At 41.3% G+C, this 22605-nt stretch overlaps 1 protein-coding gene across 6 annotated transcripts in view; it reads right to left on the bottom strand.

Annotated features, from left to right (window-relative positions):
* Positions 1–17112: 17112 nt before the first annotated feature.
* ASNS (asparagine synthetase (glutamine-hydrolyzing)) overlaps positions 17113–22605 on the bottom strand; it is a 160301-nt gene continuing 154808 nt past the window's right edge. For 4 of the 6 annotated variants that reach the window (XM_064575239.1, XM_064575240.1, XM_064575238.1 and 1 more), the window contains 6 exons: positions 21856–22033; positions 19964–20070; positions 19389–19489; positions 18218–18299; positions 17974–18129; positions 17113–17456 (listed from right to left, as the gene is read on the bottom strand). In XM_064575239.1, the coding sequence (XP_064431309.1) occupies positions 17247–17456; positions 17974–18129; positions 18218–18299; positions 19389–19489; positions 19964–20070; positions 21856–22033 (834 nt within the window). In that variant the 3' untranslated portion in view covers positions 17113–17246. Of the gene's footprint in view, positions 17457–17967; positions 18130–18217; positions 18300–19388; positions 19490–19963; positions 20071–21855; positions 22034–22605 lie in introns of those variants that run through there. The other 2 variants (XM_054505287.2, XM_064575242.1) reach the window with 2 other exon arrangements.

Raw genomic sequence — 22605 nt, 5'->3', positions numbered from 1 at the left:
AAAGCAGAAAGGTGCAAGTGCTTATATGTACTAGGTTGAGCAGAGTAGTGAGTAATTGTGAAAAAGGAACAAAGATGTCATGGGGAGACTAAAGGAAGATAAGAGTTATTTTGTCAAAGTCTGTTTGTACCTCTTTCTCTCAACCTCAGCTCTCTGTCTCTCCTGATAAGAATGTTTTTCTCCTCCTAATATAAGGAGGGCAGCTTTTACCCTGGAGTATCATCTCCTGCTTTCAGGAAGTAAAAGGCAATGTCAGTGTGATCTTGCACCTGCTGTTTTTCAAGTACCTTTAGCTCAAAATAATCCTTATGCTGGAAGTGACCTATTTTGAGGGGTTACGTGTTCTGCCACCCACAGTAGCCCCACGTCTGTCACAGGGTCTTTAAAATAGGCATAACTGAACGAGTAAAATAAAACTACAAAAAAAAATTCCTTCTTGGGCGCCTGGGTGGCTCAGTCGTTAAGCATCTGCCTTCGGCTCAGGTCATGATCCCAGGGTCCTGGGATCAAGCCCCACATCGGGCTCCCTGCTCCGCGGGAAGCCTGCTTCTCCCTCTCCCACTCCCTCTGCTTGTGTTCCCCCACTTGCTGTCTCTCTCTGTCAAATAAATAAATAAGATCTTTAAAAAAAAATTCCTGTAGTTAACAATGTGCTGGACTTCATATCAAGAAAAGCAGTCAGAAGGCCACCGATTTTTGTGTTGTTATTTTGTATAGATTTATGTATAGATTAATTTATACTGATTAATGTAGTCCATGGGCATGTTTTGTTTGGCTTGAAATTATTAAACATTTAATAATCAATGGATTTTTCTCCCATTTTATTGAGATACAAATGACACGTAACACTATATTTACAGTTGTACAACCATAATTGTACAATATACAATGAAGTACGACTGTATGTTGTATTTACAGTGTACAACACAATGTCTTGATGTACATATATATTGTGAAATGGCTACCGCAGTAAGATTAGGCAACATCCATTACTTCACATAGGTAAAAAAGATTTTGTTGTTGTGATTAAAATGTTTAAGATTTACTCTCTTAGCAACTTTCAAAAATACAATATGCTATTATTTATTATAGTCACCATGCTACACCTTATATCCCTGGAAATTAGTCATCTTATAACTGGAAATTTGTACCTTTTGACCATCTTCATTCATTCCCCCCCCCATACACCCCCATCTCCTGCCTTTGGCAATCACCAATCTGTTCTCTGTTTCTATGAATTCAATTTTTATTAGATTACACATATAAATGAGATCATGCAGCATTTGTTATTTCTGTCTTGTTTCAACTAGCAGAATGCCTTCAGGTCCTTCTATGTGGACAAAAATTATAGGATTTCCTTCTCTTTTGTGGATGAATAATATTCCATTGTATATATATATACACCACAGTTTCCTTTGCATTTATCCATTGATAGCCACTTAGGTGGTTTCCACTTTTTGGCTATTGCAAATAATGCTGCAATGACCATGGGAGTGTAGATACCTCTTCCAGATAGTGATTTTGTTTTTATTGCATAGGGGCACCTGGGTGGCTCAGTCATTTAAGTGGCTGCCTTCGGCTCAGGTCATGATCCCAGGGTCCTGGGATTGAGCCCCACATCGGGCTCCCTGCTCCGCGGGAAGCCTGCTTCTCCCTCTCCCACTCCCCCTGTTTGTGTTCCCTCTCTTGCTGTATCTCTCTGTCAAATAAATAAATAAAATATTAAAAAAAAAAAAAAGATTCTCCCTCTCCCTTTACTTCTTCCTTCTCTGCTCATGCACACTCTCTCTCTTTCCCTCTCTCTCTCAAATAAATAAATCTTAAAATGTTTTTATTACATAAATAACCAGAAGTAGAATTGCTGGATCATGGTAGTTCTATTTTTAATTTTTTGATAAACCTCCACCCTTTTTCCATAGTGGTTGCAACAATTTATATTCCCACCAACAGAGCACATAAGAGTTCCTTTTTCTCCATATCCTTATCATCACTTATTATCTCATTTTTTGATGATAGCCATGCTAACAGGTGTGAGGTGATATCTCATTATAGTCTTGGTGTGCATTTCCTTGATGATCAGTGATGTTCAACACTTTTTCAAGTATCTGTTGACCATTTGTATACCTTCTTTGGAACACTGTCTATTCAGATCCTCTGCCCAATTTTTTTTAAATTTTTTAATTTTTATTTTATTTATTTGAGAGAGAGAGAGAGAGAAACAGCATGAGAGGGGATAGGGTCAGAGGGAGAAGCAAGCTCCCCGCCGAGCCGGGAGTCCGATGTGGGACTCAATCCCAGGACTCTGGGATCATGACCTGAGCCGAAGGCAGTCGCTTAACCAACTGAGCCACCCAGGCGCCCACCTCTGCCCAATTTTTAACCATATTGTTTGCTATTGAGTTGTATGAATCCCTTATATATTTTAGATATTAACGCCTTATTGGGCAAATGATTTACAAATACTTTCTCCCATTACATAGATTGTCTTTTCATTTTGTTGATAGTTTCCTTTGCTGTGCAGAAGCTTTTTAGTTTGATGTAGTTCCACTTGTTTGTTTTTGCCTTTTTTGCCAGTGCTTTGGGTGTCTTATCCAAGCAATCATTGCCAAGATCAAGGTCAAGAATTTTCTCTATGTTTTTTCCTAGGAGTTTTATGGTTTCAGTTCTTACATTTAAGTCTTTGATCCATTTCAAATTGATTTTTAGGAGTTGGATAAAACAGAGGTCCAGTTTCATTTTCATTCTTTTGTAAGTGGAGATCCAGTTTTCCCAGGACCATTTATTGAAGAGACTATCCTTTACTCATTTTGTGTTCTTGATTTTCTTGTCAAAACTTAGTTGATGATATATGCATGGGTTTGTGTGTAGTCTATTCGTTCTACTGGTCTACATGCCTGTTTTTATGCCAGTACCTTACTGTTTTGATTACTCTCCCTTGTAATATAGTTTGAAGTCATGAAGCGTGATGTGTCCGTCCAGCCTTGTTCTTCTTTCTCAAGATCACAGTGGCCATCCAGGGTATTTTTTAAGTCCAAATAAAATTTAGGAAAGTTTTCTCTATTTCTGTGAAAAATGCCATTGGGGTTTTGATTGGGATTGCATTGAATTTGTAGATCACTTTAGGTAGTGTTATTACTTTTACAATATTAATTTGTCCAATTTAAGAACATGGGATATATTTTCATTTATGTGTCTTCTTCAATCTCCTTCATCAGTGTCTTATAGTGTTCCATGTACAGGTCTTTCACCTCCTTATTTAAATTTATTCCTAAGTACTTTATTGTTTTTAATACGATTGTAAATGGGATTGCTTTCTTAATTATTCTTTTAGAATGTTTGTTTTTAGCATATGGAAATGCAACTGATTTCTGTATGTTAATTTTGTATGCTGCAAATTTACTAAATTTATTTATTCTAATGATTTTTTCATGATGTCTTTAAGGTTTTATATGTATAAACATGTTATCTGCAGAAACTATTTCATTTTCTTCTTTATGATATAGATGTTTTTCTTTTTCTTGCCTAATTTCCATGGCTACGATTTTCAGTACTATGTTGAATAGAAATGGTGAGAGTGAGCATCTTTGTCTTATTCCTAATCTAGAGGAAAGGATTTTCACATTTCACTGTTGAGCATGATGTTAGCTATGTGCTTATTGTATATGGCCTTTATTATGCTGAGGAACATTACTTCTTACTCAATTTGCTGAGTGTTTTTATCATAAAATTATATTTTGTCAAATACTTTTTTGCATTTATTGAGATGTTCATATGGCTTCTATCCTTCACTTTCTAGTGAAAGTCAGCCACATTGACTGATGTGAGGATGTTGAATTTTCCTTGCATCCCAGGGATAATTCCCACTTAATCATGGTCGATGATCATCTTAATGTGTTGTTGAATGCAGTTTGCTAATATTTTTTGAGAACTTTTGCATCTGTGTTCATCAGGGATATTGGCCAGTAATTATCTTTTCTTGTAGCATCCTTATCTGGCTTTAGTATCAGGGTAATGCTGGCCTGGCCTTGTAAGATGAGTTTGGGAGTGTTTCTTTTTCTTCAAATGTTTGGAAGAGTTTGAAACGGATTGATGTTAATTATTCTTTAAATGTTTGGTAAAAGTTACTGCTAAAACCATCTAGGCCTGCGCTTTTCTTCATTGGGAAGTTTTGATCGCTAATTCAATCTCCTTACTAGTAATTTGTTCAGATTTTATATTTCTTCATGATACAATCTTGATAGGTTGTATGTTCCTAAAATGTTATCCACTTATTCTAGGGTATCCAGTTTGTTAATGTATAATTATTCATAGTGTCTCATAATCCTTTGTATTTTTGTGTTATCAGTTGTAATGTTTCGTCTTTCATTTCTGATTTTATTTGAGTCCTCTATCTTTTCATCTCAGTTAATCTAGCTGAAGGTTTGTTAACTTTTTTTTTTTTTTTTTGTCTTTCAAAAAATCCGTTCATAGTTTCATTGCCATTTTCTGGTCTCCATCTCTTTATGCTCTGATCTTTGTTATTTTCTTCATTTTGCTTACATTGAGCTTAGTTTGTTCTTTTTTAGTTTCATGAGATGTAAGGTTGTTGATTTGAGATCTCTCTTGTTTCTTAATATAGATGTTCATTACTATAAACTTCCCTCTTAGAGGTACTTTTGCAATATCCTACAGGTTTTGATATATTATGCTTCCATTTTCATTTGTTTTCAGATTTCCGTTGACTTCCCTTTTGATTTCTTCTTTGATTCATTAGTTTTTCAGTAACATGTTTAATCTCACACATTTGTGAACTTTCCAGCTTTTGTCCTATTATTGACTTCTACTTTTATGCCACTGTCATAGGAGAAGGTACTTGGTATGGTTTCAGTGCTCTTAATTTTAGTAAGACTTGTTTTGTGGCCTATTATGTAATCTAGCCCGGAAATATTCTGTGTGCACTTGAGAAGAATGCGTCTTCTGCTGCTGTCGGATGGAATGTTCTGGTATACGTCTGATAGGTATATTTGGTCTAAAGTGTGATTTGAATCCATTATTTCTTTATTGATTTTCTGTCTGGATGATCTATCTATTGAAAATAGGGTATTGAAGTGCCCTGTTATTATTGCATTGCTGTCTGTTTTATCCTTCAGATCTATTAACAGTCGTTTTATATAATTTGGTGCTTTAGTATTGGGTGCCTAGAATTGACCTCTTTATCATTTGTATAATCTTTTTTTTTTTTTACTCCTGTTACAGTTTTTGACTTACTGTCTTGTTTAAGTATATTATCAGTATAGTTACCCTTGCTCTCTTATGGTTTCCATTTGCATGGAATATCTTTTTCATTCCTTTCATTTTCAGCCAATGAATGTCTATAAAGCTTAAGTGAGTCTCTTATTAGAGACACTGTATAATTCATTCAGTCACTGTGTCTTTTAACTGGAGAATTCAAGCCATTTATATTTAGAATAATTTTTGATAGGTAAGGCCTTACTATTGCCATTTTGTTAATTGCTTTCTGATTGTTTTGTAGTTCCCTTCTTCCTTTCTTCCTATCTTGCTCTTTTTCTTTGTGAGTTGATGATTATTTGTACTAGTGTGCTTTGGCTCTTTTTCTTTATCATTTGTGTCTCTTATAGGTTTTTGCTCTGTGGTTACCATGAGGCTTTTATAATAAATCTTATAGTAACAAACTCCTATTTTAAGTTAGTAACAACTTCACTTCAATTGCATTAAAATTTTCTACTCATTATTCATGCCCCCAAAATTTATGTTGATGTACCAATTAATATCTTTTTACATTGTGTATCCATTAATGTAATATTGTAACAATAATTATTTCAACACTTTTGTGCCTTAATCTATATGTTAGAGTTTGAAGTGATTTATCACCACCATTGCAGTATTAGAGTTAAATTTGACTATATATGTACCTTTGCCAGTGAATCTTATATTTTATATTTTCATGTTTTCATGTTGCTGTTTAGTGTCTTTTCATTTCAGCTTTAACTCCCTGTAGCATTTTTTTTGTATGGCAGGTATATTGGTGAGAAATTCCAATTTCTTTGGAAATGTCTTTATCTCGCCTTTATTTCTGAATGACAATTTTGCTGGGTCTTGGATAAGTTTTTTTTCTTTGAGCATTTTGAACATATCCTTCCCTTCTTTCCTGGTCTATAAGCTTTCTGCTGATAAATCTGTGGGTTGCCTTATCAGGACCCTTTTGTATTTGATACTTCTTTTATCTCTTGCTGTCTTAAAAACTCTGTCCTTGATATTTGAGAGCCTAATTATAATGTGACTTGGTGAAGATATCTTTGTATTTAGTCTGTTTGGGGGATCTTTGACCTTCATGTACCTAGATGGCTATATTGCTTTCTATATTTGGGAAATTTAGCTATTTTTTCTTTAAGAGTTCTGTCCCCTTCTCCCTCCCTCTTCTTCCTAAGATTCCCATAATATGAATATTATTTTACTTGTTGGTTTCCCATAATACAGGTAGGCTTTCTTCACTCTTTTCCTTCTAATTTCTTGAATTTCCTCCAACTGGGTAATATCAAGAGATCTGTTTTCAAACTCACAGATCATTTTTTCTGCCTAATTGTGCCTGCTGTTGAAGCTCTCTACTGCATTTTTTTTCATTGCATTCATTGTACTCTTCAGCTCCAGAATTTTTTATATTCCTTTCCTGTTTCTATCTCATTTTGTTCATAATAAGTCCACTGACTTATGTTCTCATGAATCTCTCTGAACTTTCTTAAAATAATTATTTTGAATTCTTTTTCAGATAACTCATAGATCTCCATTTCGGGGAGATTAGGTCAGTAACTGGAAAATTGTGTTCCTTTTGTAGTATTCTGTTTCCTTGTTTTTTAAATCTTTCTGATGGTTTTGAATTGATCCTGTGCATTTGATGGTGTAGTCACCTCTTGAAGCCTTTTCATACTATCCTTGGTGGGAAAAGACTTCCACCTGGAAGTGGCTGTGAGGGTATTGGCTGGGTGGGATGCAGTATCTTTGGTTCCTGAGAAGGTATAGTGGCGTAGTCTTCATGCAGCTCCATCAGCTGAGAATAGCATTGGCCAGACTACCGGAATCTTCGGTGGCCGATACTGTGGAGGTCCTACAGGTGTCAGTAGCAGGGAGGGCTATGGGATCATCAGAAGCAAAAGCTCCTGGGATCTTTCTGTTCTCTTTTCTTGCCCCTGGAAGGACATTCTTGTCAAGGGGACCCTTCTCAGCACCTGGCCTGGCATGCTGATGCTCAGAGCAGGATCCGAGCCAGAGTCCTGGAATCAGGCAACATGGAACTAGCACAGCACCCCAGTCCCGGAGCACAGATACTCTTGCTGCAGTTGTGGCACTGGTAGCTAAGGGGTGGGCATGTGTAGGTCTCCCGTGAAACCAGGACTTGGGGGCTCAGGGGCTCACCGAAGTGACTCTGGCCAAAGGAGGATGGAATTCAGCAGCAGCATCGGTCCTGGGATGACAAGGTGCAGCAGTGGCTGGGACCCAGAGGGTAGGGTGCAGTAGCAGCACAGCCTGGAGATAGTGGGTCGAAGTCCCAACTCTGGCCCCAAGGGCAGTCAAAAGATAGCAGCAGCAGAACCCTGGTGGTTATTTACTGAAGCCACATATTGGGACCTGGGGAGCTGAGCTCAGAGCAGGGGCAGCACTCCCTCTGGCAATGAGAGTTCAAAGCCAGAACCTGGGGCCTGTGGGGTGGGGTTCAGGGCAACGGAAGCACCCCGGGAAATTATGGGTCAGGGCCATGACCTGGGACCCAGGGGGTGAGGCTCAGGGAGGCAGCAGTCCAGTCCAACAAGGAGGGTTCAGAGAGCTGTGAACTGGGACAGGGTACGGGTCTCAGGGAAGCAGCAGCAACTGCAATGTCAGTTGAGTTGCATCTTGGGATTTGGGGGGGGTTGAGGGGATGGGGTTCACAGCTGCAGCAGCCCATTTCCAGAAATGAGGGTTCAGAGCCATGACCTGGGACCTGGGGGGCTGGGCTCAGGGCAAAGACAGGATGGCCCCAATAATGTAGGTCAAAGAATGACCTGGGACCCAGGGTGTGGGCCTCAGAACAGCAGAGGCTGCTCTGCTAAGATGGGACAAAGCCACAGCCTGTGGTTGGAGTGGGATGCAAGGCAATAGCAGTTCTGGTGCTCTATATGACAAGGTGCTGTGGCTTCCCACTCCCGGAGACTGGGGCACAGCAGCAACTTGGGCTCCAGAGGGCAGGTCTCACAGCAGGGGCAGCTCCAGCCTTTGGGAGTAAACACAGTGCAGGGGAGGGTGGATTCTGAGGCAGCTCTGTCAGCTGGGATCAGCATTGGTGAAGACTCTGAGAGACCTTTGTAGCACAGTGATGAGGCTTGCTGGGGTTCTCCTGCTTTCCTCTGTCCAGTGGGGTAAAATTCTTCTGAAAGGATTCTTCCTGGTGTCAACCTGTTCTTGACTGTGACACAAGTAATAGGCTTCCCGTACTTTTCTATACAGCCACTCTTTATTATTACTATTTTTTTTAAATCTCTGCAGGGTTTTGCTGCTACTTTGGAGTCGAGAGCTTTCCCTGAACTATCTTCTTTGGTGTACTTATTTAGTGTGTGTGTGTGTGTGTGTGTGTGTGTATAAGGTAAGACAATCATTGGAACCTCTTAACCTTCCATCTTCCTGATGTCATCTCCTTGTTTTTAACTACTGACAATTTAATTATAATGTGTTTTGATGTGGGTCTTTTCAGTTCATCTTATTTGAAACTCTTAGAGCTTCCTGGATCTGGATGTCTGTTTCTTTCCCCAAGTTGGAAGAGTTTTCAGACACTATTTCTTTGAATAAGCTTTCTGCCCCTTTCTCTCTCTCTCTCTCTTCTCCTTTTGGGACCCCTATAATGTGAATATTGGTCCACTTGATGGTGTCCCAAGCTATTTCCATTCCTTTTCATCCTTTTTGTTTTCTTTTTCTCCTCTGATTTTTATAAATTCTACTGCCCTGTCTTCCAGTTTGCTAATCCTTTCTTCCATTTCATCTAGTCTATTATTGGACCCCTCTATTAAATTTTCCACTTCACTTATTGTATTCTTCAGCTCTGTGATTTCTGTTTGGTACTTATATTTTTCTCTCTTTGTTGAGATAGAAAATTCTCACTTTCTTCATGCGTCATTCTCCTCACCTCAGTGAATATCTTTATGACCATTATTTTGAACTATGTATTAGTTAAGGTCTGTTTCTGGAGTTTTATCTTGTTCTTTTGTTGGGATCATATTTCTCCATTTCTTCATTTTTTTTAGCTCTCTGTGTTGATTCCTATGCATTAGCTAGAACATCTCTGTCTCCCAGTCTTGACAGAGGTTCTTATGTAGGCAATGAATCTTATCTACCAGCCCAGATTGAGCTCTTGGTTGTTCTCTCAAAACTTTATGATTGTCCACACAGCCTTCTTTGTTCTTAGTGGCTCCCAGCAGTTGAGGGAGTGCTAAAAAGGGGAGGATCTCAGTCAGTGCCTAGATGTAGGCTGATTAAAAGTTAGGCCCTCAGGCAGCAGCCTTTAAAATATACAAATATACCTCCTTCAGGGGAAGGATGGGAAATGAGTTTCTGTCTACTGCCTCTGCATCAAGGGAGGGTGGGTAGCTGGGTCAAGATGTTTGTTTGTTTGTTACAGTTCCACTGAATCTCTGCATGTAAGCCACCCTGGCCCCCAGAGCCAGGCAATCAAAGGGTGCATCATCTGGGTAACAGGCAAAAGCCAGGGCACCATACATGTGCACAAGCTCTTTCCAAGGAGACCCTGGCCGTCTGGAGCAGAGCAGAGGGAGAACATGGAGATGGCCTTCCCTATTGCAAACCCTCTTGGTATGTGCTAAATTAGGAGCCTGACCCTTAGGCTGCAGCTTTTTTAAGATACGCAAATATATCCTTTAGAAAAAGACGGAGAGACAAGTGTTATGTCTGCTTTTTTTGTGCTAAGCACTGTGGAGATAGCCTTGATGAGTCTTAATGAGCCATTTATAAACTGCTTCTTCATTTGGTGTAATCTTGTGGGTCTCATGGACACAAGCCTCACTGACTTTCAGAGCTTGGTGTTTCGGGGGCCCATCCCTTAGGTGGAAGTCTTCAAAGTTGAGGAGCTAGATGTTGGGCCCACAGGCTCTACTTCTCAGGAAGAAACTGAGTTGTGAGTTTCTCCCCAATTATATGTCACTGTGCTGGGTGGGGCTTACGATGATGGCGTGGGGCAGGCTTCCCTACCCATTTCAATGTGCGTGGTTTTTTTCCTTGTTTGACTGACATGTAGGAGTCATTCAGCTGGATTTCTTTCAGAGGGAATTTTTCCTTGTGTAGCTGTAGACTCGGTGGGAGGTGAGTTCAGGAGCCTTCTATGTCACCGTCTAAGATCAAAACTGCCAAAATCAAGAGATTTAAAAACTAATATTTAAAAATCAAGATTTCTGGATTCTCTTACAGAACAGCAGTATTGCCCATTGCATGGAAAGGTTGGATATAAGGAACAGCAGTGCCCTATAACGGCCTGGTCCTTCACAGCAATCCAGGGTCCCAGCCCAGGCTGGCTTCACCGTTAACACCTGCCCAGCTCCTCTGAGCTATTTTTTTCACTTGTATTGAGCTATAACTGACATACAATTTTGTATAAGTTTAGCCATGTATAGCATAATGACGTGACATACATATATTGAGAGTCATTACCATGATAAGGTTAGTTAACATCCGTCACTTTATACAGTTACAAAGAAAAAAATTCTTTGTGATGAAAGCTTGGAGGTTCTACTTTCTTAGCAACTTTCCCTCTCAGCTGTGTAATTTTGGTGATGGTGTAGGACATACCACATGGTACCTTATGACCAAGATGTTTTCAAGGTTGTTACGTGGGGGGGGGGGGGGGTGGTTTTAATCTATTACCACAAAAAAGTGCTAAACCACAAATGTGTACACACACACGAACATAGAACTCAGAGTTAAAACGGACCAAAAAATTCCTCCCTAAAATCTTGTGGAACATTATTTGGCTGAATATTGTCTTGCTCCACCTTGTGGTCATTTGAGAGACACACAACCCTGACCACCTCAGTGCCAAATAAAACAGAATGTGGCTTCATTTAGTGATAACGTAATAGGATTGAGATAATGTTGTGTTTGGCGTGTTTTAGCAAAGATCCCAAACCAGTAGTTCATAAAATTTCATCTGATCAGTTGATGCATAGCCTCAGAAACCCTGCCACTTTATCCAGTCATGAATTATTCTTTTCTTTCTTTCTCAATAAAATCTTAAAAAAAAAAAAAAAAAAAAAAGAGCAAGCAAGAGCGAGCACACAAGCATGCATGAGCTGGGGGAGGGGCTGAGGGAGAGAGAGAATCTCAAGCAGACTCCATGCTGAGCAAGGAGCCTGACAAGGGGCTCCATCTCACAACCCTGAGATCACGACTAAGCCAAAATCAAGAGTCAGACGCTTAACCAACTGAGCCCCCCAGGCGCCCTGAATCATTCGTTTCAACTGTTTTCTTCTCACTCCCTGAAACAGACAAACAGAAATCCAGGATTCTTCCCTAACTTTCCACTTTCAAAACCCCTGCTCCAGAATTTCTAACATTCTCACTAAAACCTCTATTGGTGAGCTCAACCTCAAAGCATAAAGTTAGAGAACAGAATTTACTACTCCTGTTTGTAAGAACTCGCGAAGACACTCGTTGCACAGCCTAGTGGTCATTATGTGAGGGCTCACCAAGTTTCTGTCGCCTTGCTAATCGAGAACTCTTTTCTGTGGTATTCATTCTAATCAACAGATAATTCCATTGGCCACGAGTTGACCGCTCTTTCAAGGTCTAGGCTGTGCCTGTACATTCCATTTTTTTGGTCCGTAATATGGGGATGACAACAGCAGTGGGTACCTCTCAGGATTATCTTAGACAACTGGCTTGGTCTTAGATCAGTGTTAGCTGACAGTTGTCAGTACATAAAGTGGTCAGTACAAGGTGTTGTCTTTTGTCTGGCTTAGAATACACTGAGAGAGTCAGGGCTAGCTGCAGTAGGCAGTTATGAAAATGACAGTTCCCAGGTAGATTGATTATATTCAAGAGGCAAATAAAAACAGATTTGGGGTTGTCCACATTCCTTCTTACCTTTGAGAGTACAAAAGATCTTTCCTTTTAAGGACATACTTTTTACAAGGTGGATCAAAGGAGGAACATGAAAGGTTCAGAAAAATATATAAGTTCATACTGACCTATACAACAGTCATATGCTGTTAACAAGTTAAAACTGCTCACTAATTATAACAAACTGTTGAGCTTCCATGCTGGGATTTATTCTATGAAATCAGCATGTTATCTCTCCAACTTGGCATAAAATAATTTGTCCCCACCACTAAGTTGGAGAAATGCATTAAAAATGGCCTGGAGAGAAAAATCAGTGTGTCGTGGATGCCACCTTGTGGTTTTATGTATTATATTAGTCCTCAGAAATCAAGTATTTTCTACCGCAACCACCAGTTTCTAAAATATACCAACAATTTGAGTATAGTTTTTTCTCTAAAATATACCAACAATTAGAGTATAGTTTTGTTTTTTTTTTCTAGCATCATTAAAAATTCTCCAAGTTGCACAAAGGACTATGAACTAATTCCTTGGCATCCTTTTACTGGCTAGCTAGGGTTGAAATCAGGTAAGAGTTCACATAAGATCTAAGTCATATTAGCTCTCAATCACAGAAGATCTCAATTACACAAGTGATGTGTGCTTATGTGTGTTCATTAAACACTTTTAAAATTAAAAAAATTCTCATGCTTAAATTAGATGTGTTAAATAACTTATGAACTACCCATAAAATGGGATATACAATCCCATTAAAAATACAGAAGTAGAGAAAATTTCGGGAATTATATTTTTCCATGCAAATAATTCAATAATCTTTTGAAAGGTAACACAGAGTAGGGGTTAAATACAACCCTGGGACCTGGGGTCAAATATCCCATTTGGATGACTTACTAGTTATGTGAACTTGGATATATGACAGAATACCTGAGTATCACTTTACTCGTCCATAAAATGTGGATGAGCTCAATAGTACATACCTTATGGAGCTCTTGGGAAGATTGTAGCTTTTAGAGCAGGATGGGTCAGACTCGGGAAGGGTGATCAATATGCTGGGTAACCATAATTATGATGGCATGAGTCAAATTAGTTTTATTGCTGGCAATTAGCCTTCCCGTTCAGAGTGCTCCCCATTTCTCACCTTATGCTCAGGCATTGATTTTCTCAGCTCTTTCACCCCTGCCTGATGGTTGAGGGGCAATTTTTTGCTGGAGACCCAAGGTGAGGGCCCTCAAAATATCTGGAGAGCAGGGTGTCAGATTTGCTACCACTTAGGGTTTGCTGTATGGCTCCCATTCTATCGTTTTTGAAAAGCGTATGTGTTTTGTTGTTATTCTACTCCTGCCCTATTATATATTGAACAGGTGGGGAACAGATAACTTTTCTTCTCAGTTCACGAAAAGGTGCCACCTGAAACAGACTCCCATATGGGTACAACACTCAGAATCTTAAGCTCTGGGCTTATGGCCATGACAAAGTGGAATGTGGGGGGTTGTCACTCTTGAAAAGGGGATGAGTATATGTGGATGTAGAAAAGAAAGGGAGCTGAATATTTGGTGACTGAAGGGTGGATTTGAGGAGTCATTGGTACTGCTCTCCTTTCTGGTACATGTACCTGCCGCATGACTTGCTTCGGCACAGAACATGTAAGAAAAAGTAGTATGTCACTTCAGGGTGGAAATTCTGAGTTTCGGTACATGATTCACCACTTGCTCCATCCTCTGCCTTGCTGGTCATGGAAGCATGTGTCAGGATTATGCTTCCTTCAGCCTGGGTCCCAGAGTGATTATAGCCCCTTCAGTGATGAGCAGAGCTCCAGAGACCCGGATGAACATACAGTTCAGGCAAGAAATAACTTCACTTGTGGTAATGCACTGAAAATTTGGAAACTTCTCATCATCTACTCTATCCCATTTTAGAAAATGCTTAGCATCCCTGTGGTCTCCTGGCAGGTAACCTTGCTCTCAAGCTGAGAGGGGGTCCTTTCCCTCAGTCTAATTCACAGCAGAGACCCTGGCTGTAGTTTCATGCTGACAGGGGAAGGGATAGTCAGCAGAGAACACCACAAAGGCTCTGGAGCCAATCTGTCAAGTGACTTGGAGCTCCACTACTTAGCAATTAGCTGAATGACTGAGCGATTGATTTAACCTGTATAAAATAGGGACACTGGGGCTTATCTGTTCCAGTTACTGAACCTGTGTAAGAAACCACATAAAAGGGGATGGTGTCACACATCCATTTATTACACTCAAGGAAAATGAATCTGGAATTGGACATAGCATGCAGGGATGGCTTATCCCATGACTGGGGCCTCAGCTAAAGACTCAAGAGTAGGTGCTGGAATCATCTAGAAGTTTATTCACACACCTGGTGATTGATGTTGGCTGTTGACGGAGACCTTGGTGGGAGCTGTCAGCCTTAACTCTTACACGAGGCCTGTCCTGTGGCCCGGGCTTCCTTACAACATGCACTGAGAGGCAGAAAGCATAAGCTAAATGACCTTTTGTGACCCAGCATCAGAAGTCACAGCGTCACTTCTACTGGATTCAGCTAGTCAAGGCCATCTTGAAATCCTGCCCAGGCTCAAGAAGGGAAATAGACTGCCTCCTCAGAGTAGCAGCTAGGGTCTGGAAGAGTCTGTGGGACCAGAGATACCGCTGTGGCCGTTTTTAGAAAACCGTATCTGCCATACTTCCTCAGAGTGTGGGTAAACTCACTGAGTTAACACAAGGAACTTAGAACAGTTGGTAGCTGTGTGCTTCGTGTTAGTGACTGATCCAATGTACAGGTAGAATCATACGGAACCACCTTTCTGTGGCCAGCTTTTCCCTCTCGTGGGGACCCAAGCCAAGGATCTGTTATCTCAGACGCCAGACCAGACTACGGCAACCCCAAGACAAGAGGAATTAAGGAGCACGCTCTACCTCCACGGCCTCAACAAGATATTCCTGCAACAGTGTGCCACTGGTAGGCTCAGGGTGAGTTCCCTTTTATCATTTCCTTGTGAAGGGCTGAAGAAACCTTGAAGCCTCTGTAACCACGACTATGTAGTTGCGTATGTACAACTGTGCCTTTGTAGCAAGAGCTCTGCAAGAAAATGTTCAGACTGAAGCAGTGGTAGCAGTTAGGTGGTTTCTCTTCTTCTGTGGAATTTATCATGTCCCAAACTCCAGAGTACCGTTTTTGTTATGTATGAAGGCAAGGTGAAACAAACCTGTGAAGGGGTACACCATCCACTAGGGTACTGGCATGAGGCTGAAACGGCAGGATGGTAGGAGCTAAAAATCTTTTAGTTTCTGGTGAGGGACTGGATTATCTGTTGCTAGCGGTGCTGTGCGGACTAGAAACTACAGGTCTCCTTAGCACGGCGTCACCAATACCAGGGCGGGCCAGGCAAACAGGCTTGGCCGGTACCTAATCGTTGAGTCCCGTGCATATGCCCCAGGGGCTCCCGTTTCTTAGTTGCAAAAGAAGAGGCTAACTTTATACCACGTGCCAAGAACCTTCAGTAGAGCTTGTGTGTGGTTTGACATCCAGAGAGTTGCTTAGTTAGGGTTAACCTGCAGGGCTGAAGTCACGCCTACGAAGCTGGCTGAACGGAGTGCCTCTGCTTTCAGGTGGTATCTGTATATGTCAGCGCTCGGTCACGAAAGTAAAAAATCTAGGGCCAAACTCCTACGCTCAAGACCTAGCAGTTCGTGGTTTGTGGCATCCCTGAATCCTGCCGTGTAGGCTGCCGGCTATTACCTTGTTTCCCATGCACTCCTGGCGTCCCTTAGCTTGGTGGGGTGCGGCTTTACCATGGATAGGCTTGCCGGGAGCCAAATCACGCTAGATTTGAGCGCTTGGAGCACCTACAAATACAGGATTATCATTGAGTCATCCAGTATTAACTCAGGACATTTCCTCAGCTTTCTAGAGACATTTTAAGATTATTAAGTGAGGGCCTCTCACCTCAGACAGTCCCCATCTTCCAACTTGCCAGCTCAACTCCAGGCCTACTAGCTCTTCCCATCAAGCATTTTTTTTTTTAAGATTTTATTTGAGAGGCAGAGCACGCATGCACAAGCAGGAGTGGCAGGCAGAGGGAGAAGCAGGCTCCCCACGGAACCAGGAGCCCAATGCGGGGCTCGATCCCAGGACCCCGGAATCATGAACTGAGCTGAAGGCAGACACTTAACCAACTGAGCCACGCAGGCGTCCCCCATCAAGCATTCTTACGTTGACCTGCACGCCAGCACCTTCCTCTTCAAAAGTTCCTACTAAACGGAATCCATCTTTATAATGTATTTCAAAATGCTGTCCCTAAACAACAAATGAGCATTCAAATGAGAATCTTCTACTTATTCACTGAATGTTTCCTTGTTATACTGTCTCTTTTCTCACTTAGAATGCATTTTCCTTTGATCAGAAGTGCTTGGTTGGAGTTGCTTCCCTACAATAGGGCTCTACAAACTAGGGCCCACAGGCCGAATCCAGCCCACTGCCTTTGATCAACTTTGACTGGAACATAGCCATCCCTGCTTCTTTGCATATTATCTATGGCTTTACACTCCAGAGAGTCTAACAGTTCCAACAGAGGGCTGCAAAGCCTGCACTACTACTGTCCCTTGAGAGCTTGCTGACCTCTGACCTAGAACAACAGTTCCAGAAGAGGTGTTGGCTCCACAGACAAAAAGAAAGTAAGAATTGCTATTTAGTAAAATAGAGCTGTCCTGGCCGTCTGCGAGGGCCTCGGCACGGTGGAGGCGGCCTGGCCAGCTACTGGGAATACAGAAAGCACCGAGAGGGAAGCTGGGAGGCGGCCACACGAAGAGGAGGCCAGGACGGGCAGGGAGCCACGTTGGCACAAGGCCCAAGGCTTCTAAAGCAGCCTGACAGCACCTGTGACTGCCTGAAAACGTCACCCTGCTTCCCCCTTTCCTGGGCTCACTCTCTACCTTATGGGAGAACAGTGAAAGCCGCTCCAGTTTCCAGTTACCTCTAATGAAGGGGCTGTGTGAGCAGAAGCGACCACAGCAATGGTTCCGATTTAAGACTTTTATTTTTTCTCAGGCCCAGTGAGCCTGAGTGGCTGACGCTCACCGCTCCCCTCCTGCCCCCCAGGCCCTGCTCTCTGCAAGAGGAATGTTTCCTTGCACTGACTTGCGCAGACAGCCCTAGGCTTTGGCAGCGGCCTTGTAATGGGCCAGAGTGCGGGCTGAAGGGTCAGTGGCGTTGATCCACCTCGGCATCCAGTAATGGGTCAGCCAGTCGGCCCGGCCCGGGTAGTGGCGTTCGAAGATTTGACGGTAGTAATAGCCCTCTTTAGTTTTAGGAGTGTTGAAGGGAAATTTTTGGGCCGCCACTGCCATCATTGCGTCATCAACCTGGAAGAGCATAAAAGCAAAATGGTTTTTTAAATGGCCTAGAAACCCTTGCATTTAATGTGGTTTCACGATAACAGCCAAAGATATGGAAAGGCATGACTCTAAACTGTCCAAGAGATCCTTTGAATCACCCTTCACATAGAAAATGCTAAAATACCATAATATACACAGTTGCAGTGACTTTTAAGGAACATTTTTGTGACTACCTCTACTAGATGGTGGCTCTGAGTGTTCTATTCTTTTATGCCTAATAATGTCTGGCCCCCAGCAGGTACGCAATAATGTGGCAAATGAAGGTCAGTGATGATGGGTAAGTCTCCTCCCTTGCCCTCTCCATTCTACATGCTACTACATAATCCTTCAGGCTATTTAAATCTTAAGAAATTCTTACAAAAGTACTGTTTACCGAGAATTTCTCCAACACACAAAACATTTAAACTAAACACAAAATGAACAGCGATTACAACTCTATGTACACATTGTCCTATTCCAGAAGATATTTTTAATGACATTATACCTGATGTTCAATATATTCCTGTAAAATCCTAAACCAGGAATTCTTAACCGAGGTTATTCCATCACTGAAGGCTTCTTTTGGCCGCCAGAGAATGTCTTTAGGTATCAGGTTGGAGTCCTCAAAGGTCTCTCTCAGGAGATGTTTTTCTATCCCATTCTGACGTGAAAACAAAGGAACGTCAGTAAAAGTTCCAAATATATTCAATATCAATGGACAGTTTTTTATCTTGAATTGATTCACCTACCTTGGGAATTCTCATATCTGGGGGCAGAGACAAGTAATAGGAAGAAAATCGATGATCCAGGAAGGGGACTCTCAATTCAAGGCTTAAAGGGGAAAAGAAAATCTAAATCAAAATGGATATTTAGTGCCTGTCCATTTAGATTCTCCTTGAGAGTTTCTTAGCAATTCAGCCAGCCTCTAAGTAATGTTAAGATGATAAAGTCATCTTTGCAGTCCTCCTGATTACCCTACACTATTGCATGAACGCAAAAATCCTCATTCAAAACAGGATGTTTATTATCTAGGGAGTGAGACAACCTGCCAATAATTTTACTTTCCCTTCTACAAACAAATAAATGCACATCTCAAAAAGCAGAAAAAGGCAAGAATCATGAGTGACCTGATCACTGAGAATGTACTTTTCCTATACCTTTCTGCCTCAAAGTCTTTTCCAGGTGAGCCCATCTCTCAAGTCTTATTAAAAACCGTAAGAATTCAAAATTGTTGACTACTAAATGACTAATTTACATACAACATTCAATATAAACCACTGATCCACAGTGTTTCATCAAAGGCCGCATCAATGTTTCCTGAATCCTGGTGACTCTGGTTAAGACAAATGGATAGGATAATAACCATGGATTCAGTTCATTCCCCACACCATCTTCTATTATTTCCCAATCTAAGTTTGATTTGGTAGAAGCAACTAAAACATTTGATGTCGGTTGTCTATCATGCACACTAAGAGTCTTGAATCCTCCAACATGACTAGCTAAAGTGACAACTTCAGGCATCCAGAAGTGGTCTCAGAGAATCCAATCAAACTCTTGATCTTCATGGCCCCGTGCCCACCCATGGTCACCACAGGCTCTAACAGGGATGGCAGGCACTCAACACTTGGTTCGTGGGGCTGTATAATCTTTACGTCTCTTAAGAAGTCTTAAAAAGAGCTGCATCTGCCTTCCCTCTCCATCCTGATGGCAGCAGAGTGGCGCTGTGTTTAAAGACAGAAAGTCAGTCTGAACCGACAGTCCCCTCATCAGGGCCACAGCAGCACTTGGAAGGAGACGAGCTTTGTTTTCTCTAAAAAGTCATACTTTGCAACAAATAACAAGCCGACAGAAATAAGCCGCCGTTGAGCTTTATGACTTTTGAGGCTATCTTTACGATTGCTTCTGAAACTAATGGGTTACCCGTGGGCAGCAGTGGTGCGATCTGCCCGCAGCACGTCGAACAGGTAGAGTTCCTTCAGAAGCCTCTCACTCTCCTCCTCAGCTTTTTCAGGAGAAGGAGCCTGTTTTACAAACAAACGGGTGAAGTTACAAATATACCAACAGCTTTGCTTTGGGCACACAGAACGGTTTTTATTTCCCAGTCTTTCCCACATTCCCGCTCTAAGGGCGGGTAAGACAAAAAGCTACCCAAGGGAGTCCCTGCGTGATACACCAGGCCTCCCTTCACACCCAATGGTTAGCGTCAGGCAATAAAATGGACACCGTGGGCAATAACCATGCTGCCACAGGGTAGTAAGAAATATCAGAAGCGCGATTCTCATGCTCAACTGGCTCTGAAGAATGCAGATTATCTGACACCAGGAAGACTTCTTTCTCCCCCAAAAGGAAAACAGAGCAGACACGATCTGGTTTCCTCATCTACATCACAAGACACTCAAGCGTTAGGGCTATAGTGACAAGAGAGGACAGCAAGTAGTCAAATAGTTCACTTTTCCCAGCCTAGCACCGATGCCCCTCCATTTCAGAATGCTTACCTTGTGAAAATATATGTAACCCTGCGTCAGCTCATCTGAGCCTTCTCCGGAGAAGATCACCACGCTATCTGTGTTCTTCCGAATGTACTTGGAAACTAAGTACATACCTTGGAAGAGACAGAAATGGTTCATGTCAACATAACTCTCTACCCTTTGTTTGGTTTTTGGAAGCTACTGAGTTTTACTTAGATTGAACTCTGTATTAATAAAGTAGTTTCCAAAATAATGACCCTTTATCTCTAAGCCATTTTAATGTACCTAATCTAGCAAGTTGTACTGTTGCAATGGAATAGCCCAAAATCATGCCAGAATTTTTTACAAAGATTTTAAAATTGTAGTGCTTTTAGACCAAGAATGTCCACCTTAAAACTCTGTTAAACTGAACAATGACAAATATCTTAAAAAAAAAAAAATTCCTAACCTTCATACCAGTATCATTCTACAAAAATAATAGGTGTGGGGAGTTTGGGTAGTTTAGATTTTTTTTTCCTAACACTCCCCATCCACCAAATTTCACATATGGTTAAGAATACTATGTAAATTATTAAAAGATATCCATTGGTTGTGGCTGCCCATCCCTGTAAACCAGTATTGGTTCTTTACCATTTTTTTCACGATCGCCAACCTAGGGAAACTTTTTAGACACTTTTTCCTAATTGCCCTCTCCATGAAATATTAGTGCCAGATATACTATGTATCTGTGGATATACTGTGGCCCTTTGGAGGACCACTGACCACTGTAATACCTAAGATTTTGTTACCCTCCAAGAACCAATTTCTGTTCCCTCGAGGGCAATATCAGCCCTGTGATAATATTCTCATGCTCTAAACTTTGCAATGGAGGCTTATCAGACTCTGAGTCTCTTAAGAGAGAGGCCTATCTAAGCCAGTAGCATGTTAGAGGCTCAACAACACTGTTTCAGTCTGATTTGGAGTGTACTTCTGATTTCGGTATATATCCACAGGACAAAACTAGTATTGCTTGCTGGGCACTAACAGTTACTGACTGATAAGTCCTATAATGGAATAGTTACCAAAATACACGTAAAATGAGTATTCCTTACAGAAATTGTTACAACACAGATCTATTTCCTTATATAGCCCAAGAAACTATATGCAGAGTAATTGGTGGGGCAGGGAGAAGTGCAAAAAATATGCATCTGCTCTTTGGAGAAATGGAAATACAGATCTCCCTTGACTTACGTCCTGATAAACCCACTTAAGTTGAAAACATAAAAAATGCATTTAATTCACCTAACCTACTGAATGTCATAGCTTAGCCTCGCCTACCTTAGGTATGCTCAGAACTCTTACATTAGCCTACGGTTGGGCAGAATCACCTAACACAAAGCCTACTCTGTAATAGCATATTGAATATTTCATGTAATTTGTTGATACTATCCTAAGAATGAAAACCAGGATGGGTGTGTGGGTACGGAGCGGTTGTTAAGTGTTTCGGTTGTTGAACCTTGTGAGCCCCCGGCTGCCTGGGAGCTGTGGCTCACTACCACCACCTAGCCTCAGGAGAGAGTATCCTCCACATGGCACTAGCCCGGGAAAAGATCCAAATTCCAAAGTCAAAGTACGGTTTCTACTGAAAGCATATTGCTTTCACACCATCGTAAAGTTGGAAATTATTTAAGTGGAACCCTGGTAAGTATAGGATCGTCTGTAATGATACCATAAATGTGGAAGCTTATGTATTTATTCCTCTCCCTCCAAAATAGGTTGGGGGAATTCTTAAATGGTCTTGTCTTAAAATACTGCTGACCTAGGAATCTTATTTGCATTTATTCCTAAGTGTTGTTTTTGAAACTGTTGTTTGAAATAATCTTTTAACCCTTATACTTTTTTAGTATTAAAAATATTTCTGATATCCTAAAATACCTTACCTACTGAAGCACGAACTGTTGTAATATCGTAAGTTTCCAAGGAAAATATGACTTCATCCAGGACCTGAATGCCTTCCTCAGAATTAAAGAGGACTTCATGGTGTTCACTCCCAATGTGATTTGCCACCTGATTATTTAAGAAACATCCACATACTTGTGATTTAAAGAAAAGAACTGCCTTTGAGAAGGAAACATGACAGTAGTTAACAACAGTGAAAAACAAACCGGGCAGAATAAGAGGAAGTGATTCTCCAGGTCACCACACACACAGCCCCCCAGTCAGGTTTCCTGGCCTCCCCCAGTCTCTGCCAGGACTCAACTAAGAGGTAGACAGCCCAACAGCTCTTCCTACTCCAAGACTTCAACCTGACTGTCCAGAGGCTCCCAGTTAGTGTGCCCCCTACACCCCTAAGTTACCCACCTCCTTTCTCTCTAGTCCAACAGGGCCCCACTCTAACCTTAGTCCCCTATTGGCCCCCCAGTAATGCTTTACGTGACATTCAGAATATTATTCCTAAAGGAAATGTCGGCTCCCCCCCTTTATTCTTTGGCTATTTTGGATTCTTTCAGCATTGATCAGCTTGCTTTGAAACTGCACTCTAGCTTTTTCTCCTTCCTTCTACTAAGTTCTTCCAGAGTAGGAACAAGGTCTCCTGAACACTGAATATATATGTACAACGTCCCCTCTGCCCATAATCCTAACACACGGTGCTTTGTAAAAAATAACAGCTAACGTTTACAAGGTACTTA

Source organism: Mirounga angustirostris, unplaced genomic scaffold, assembly GCF_029215605.1.
Source record: "Mirounga angustirostris isolate CCGP_5_RB_7025 unplaced genomic scaffold, mMirAng1.0.hap1 SCAF_12, whole genome shotgun sequence".
NCBI classification, from domain to species: Eukaryota; Metazoa; Chordata; class Mammalia; order Carnivora; family Phocidae; genus Mirounga; species Mirounga angustirostris.
Note: the sequence above shows the minus strand (reverse complement) of the source record. Positions and strands in the feature narration are given on the sequence as shown.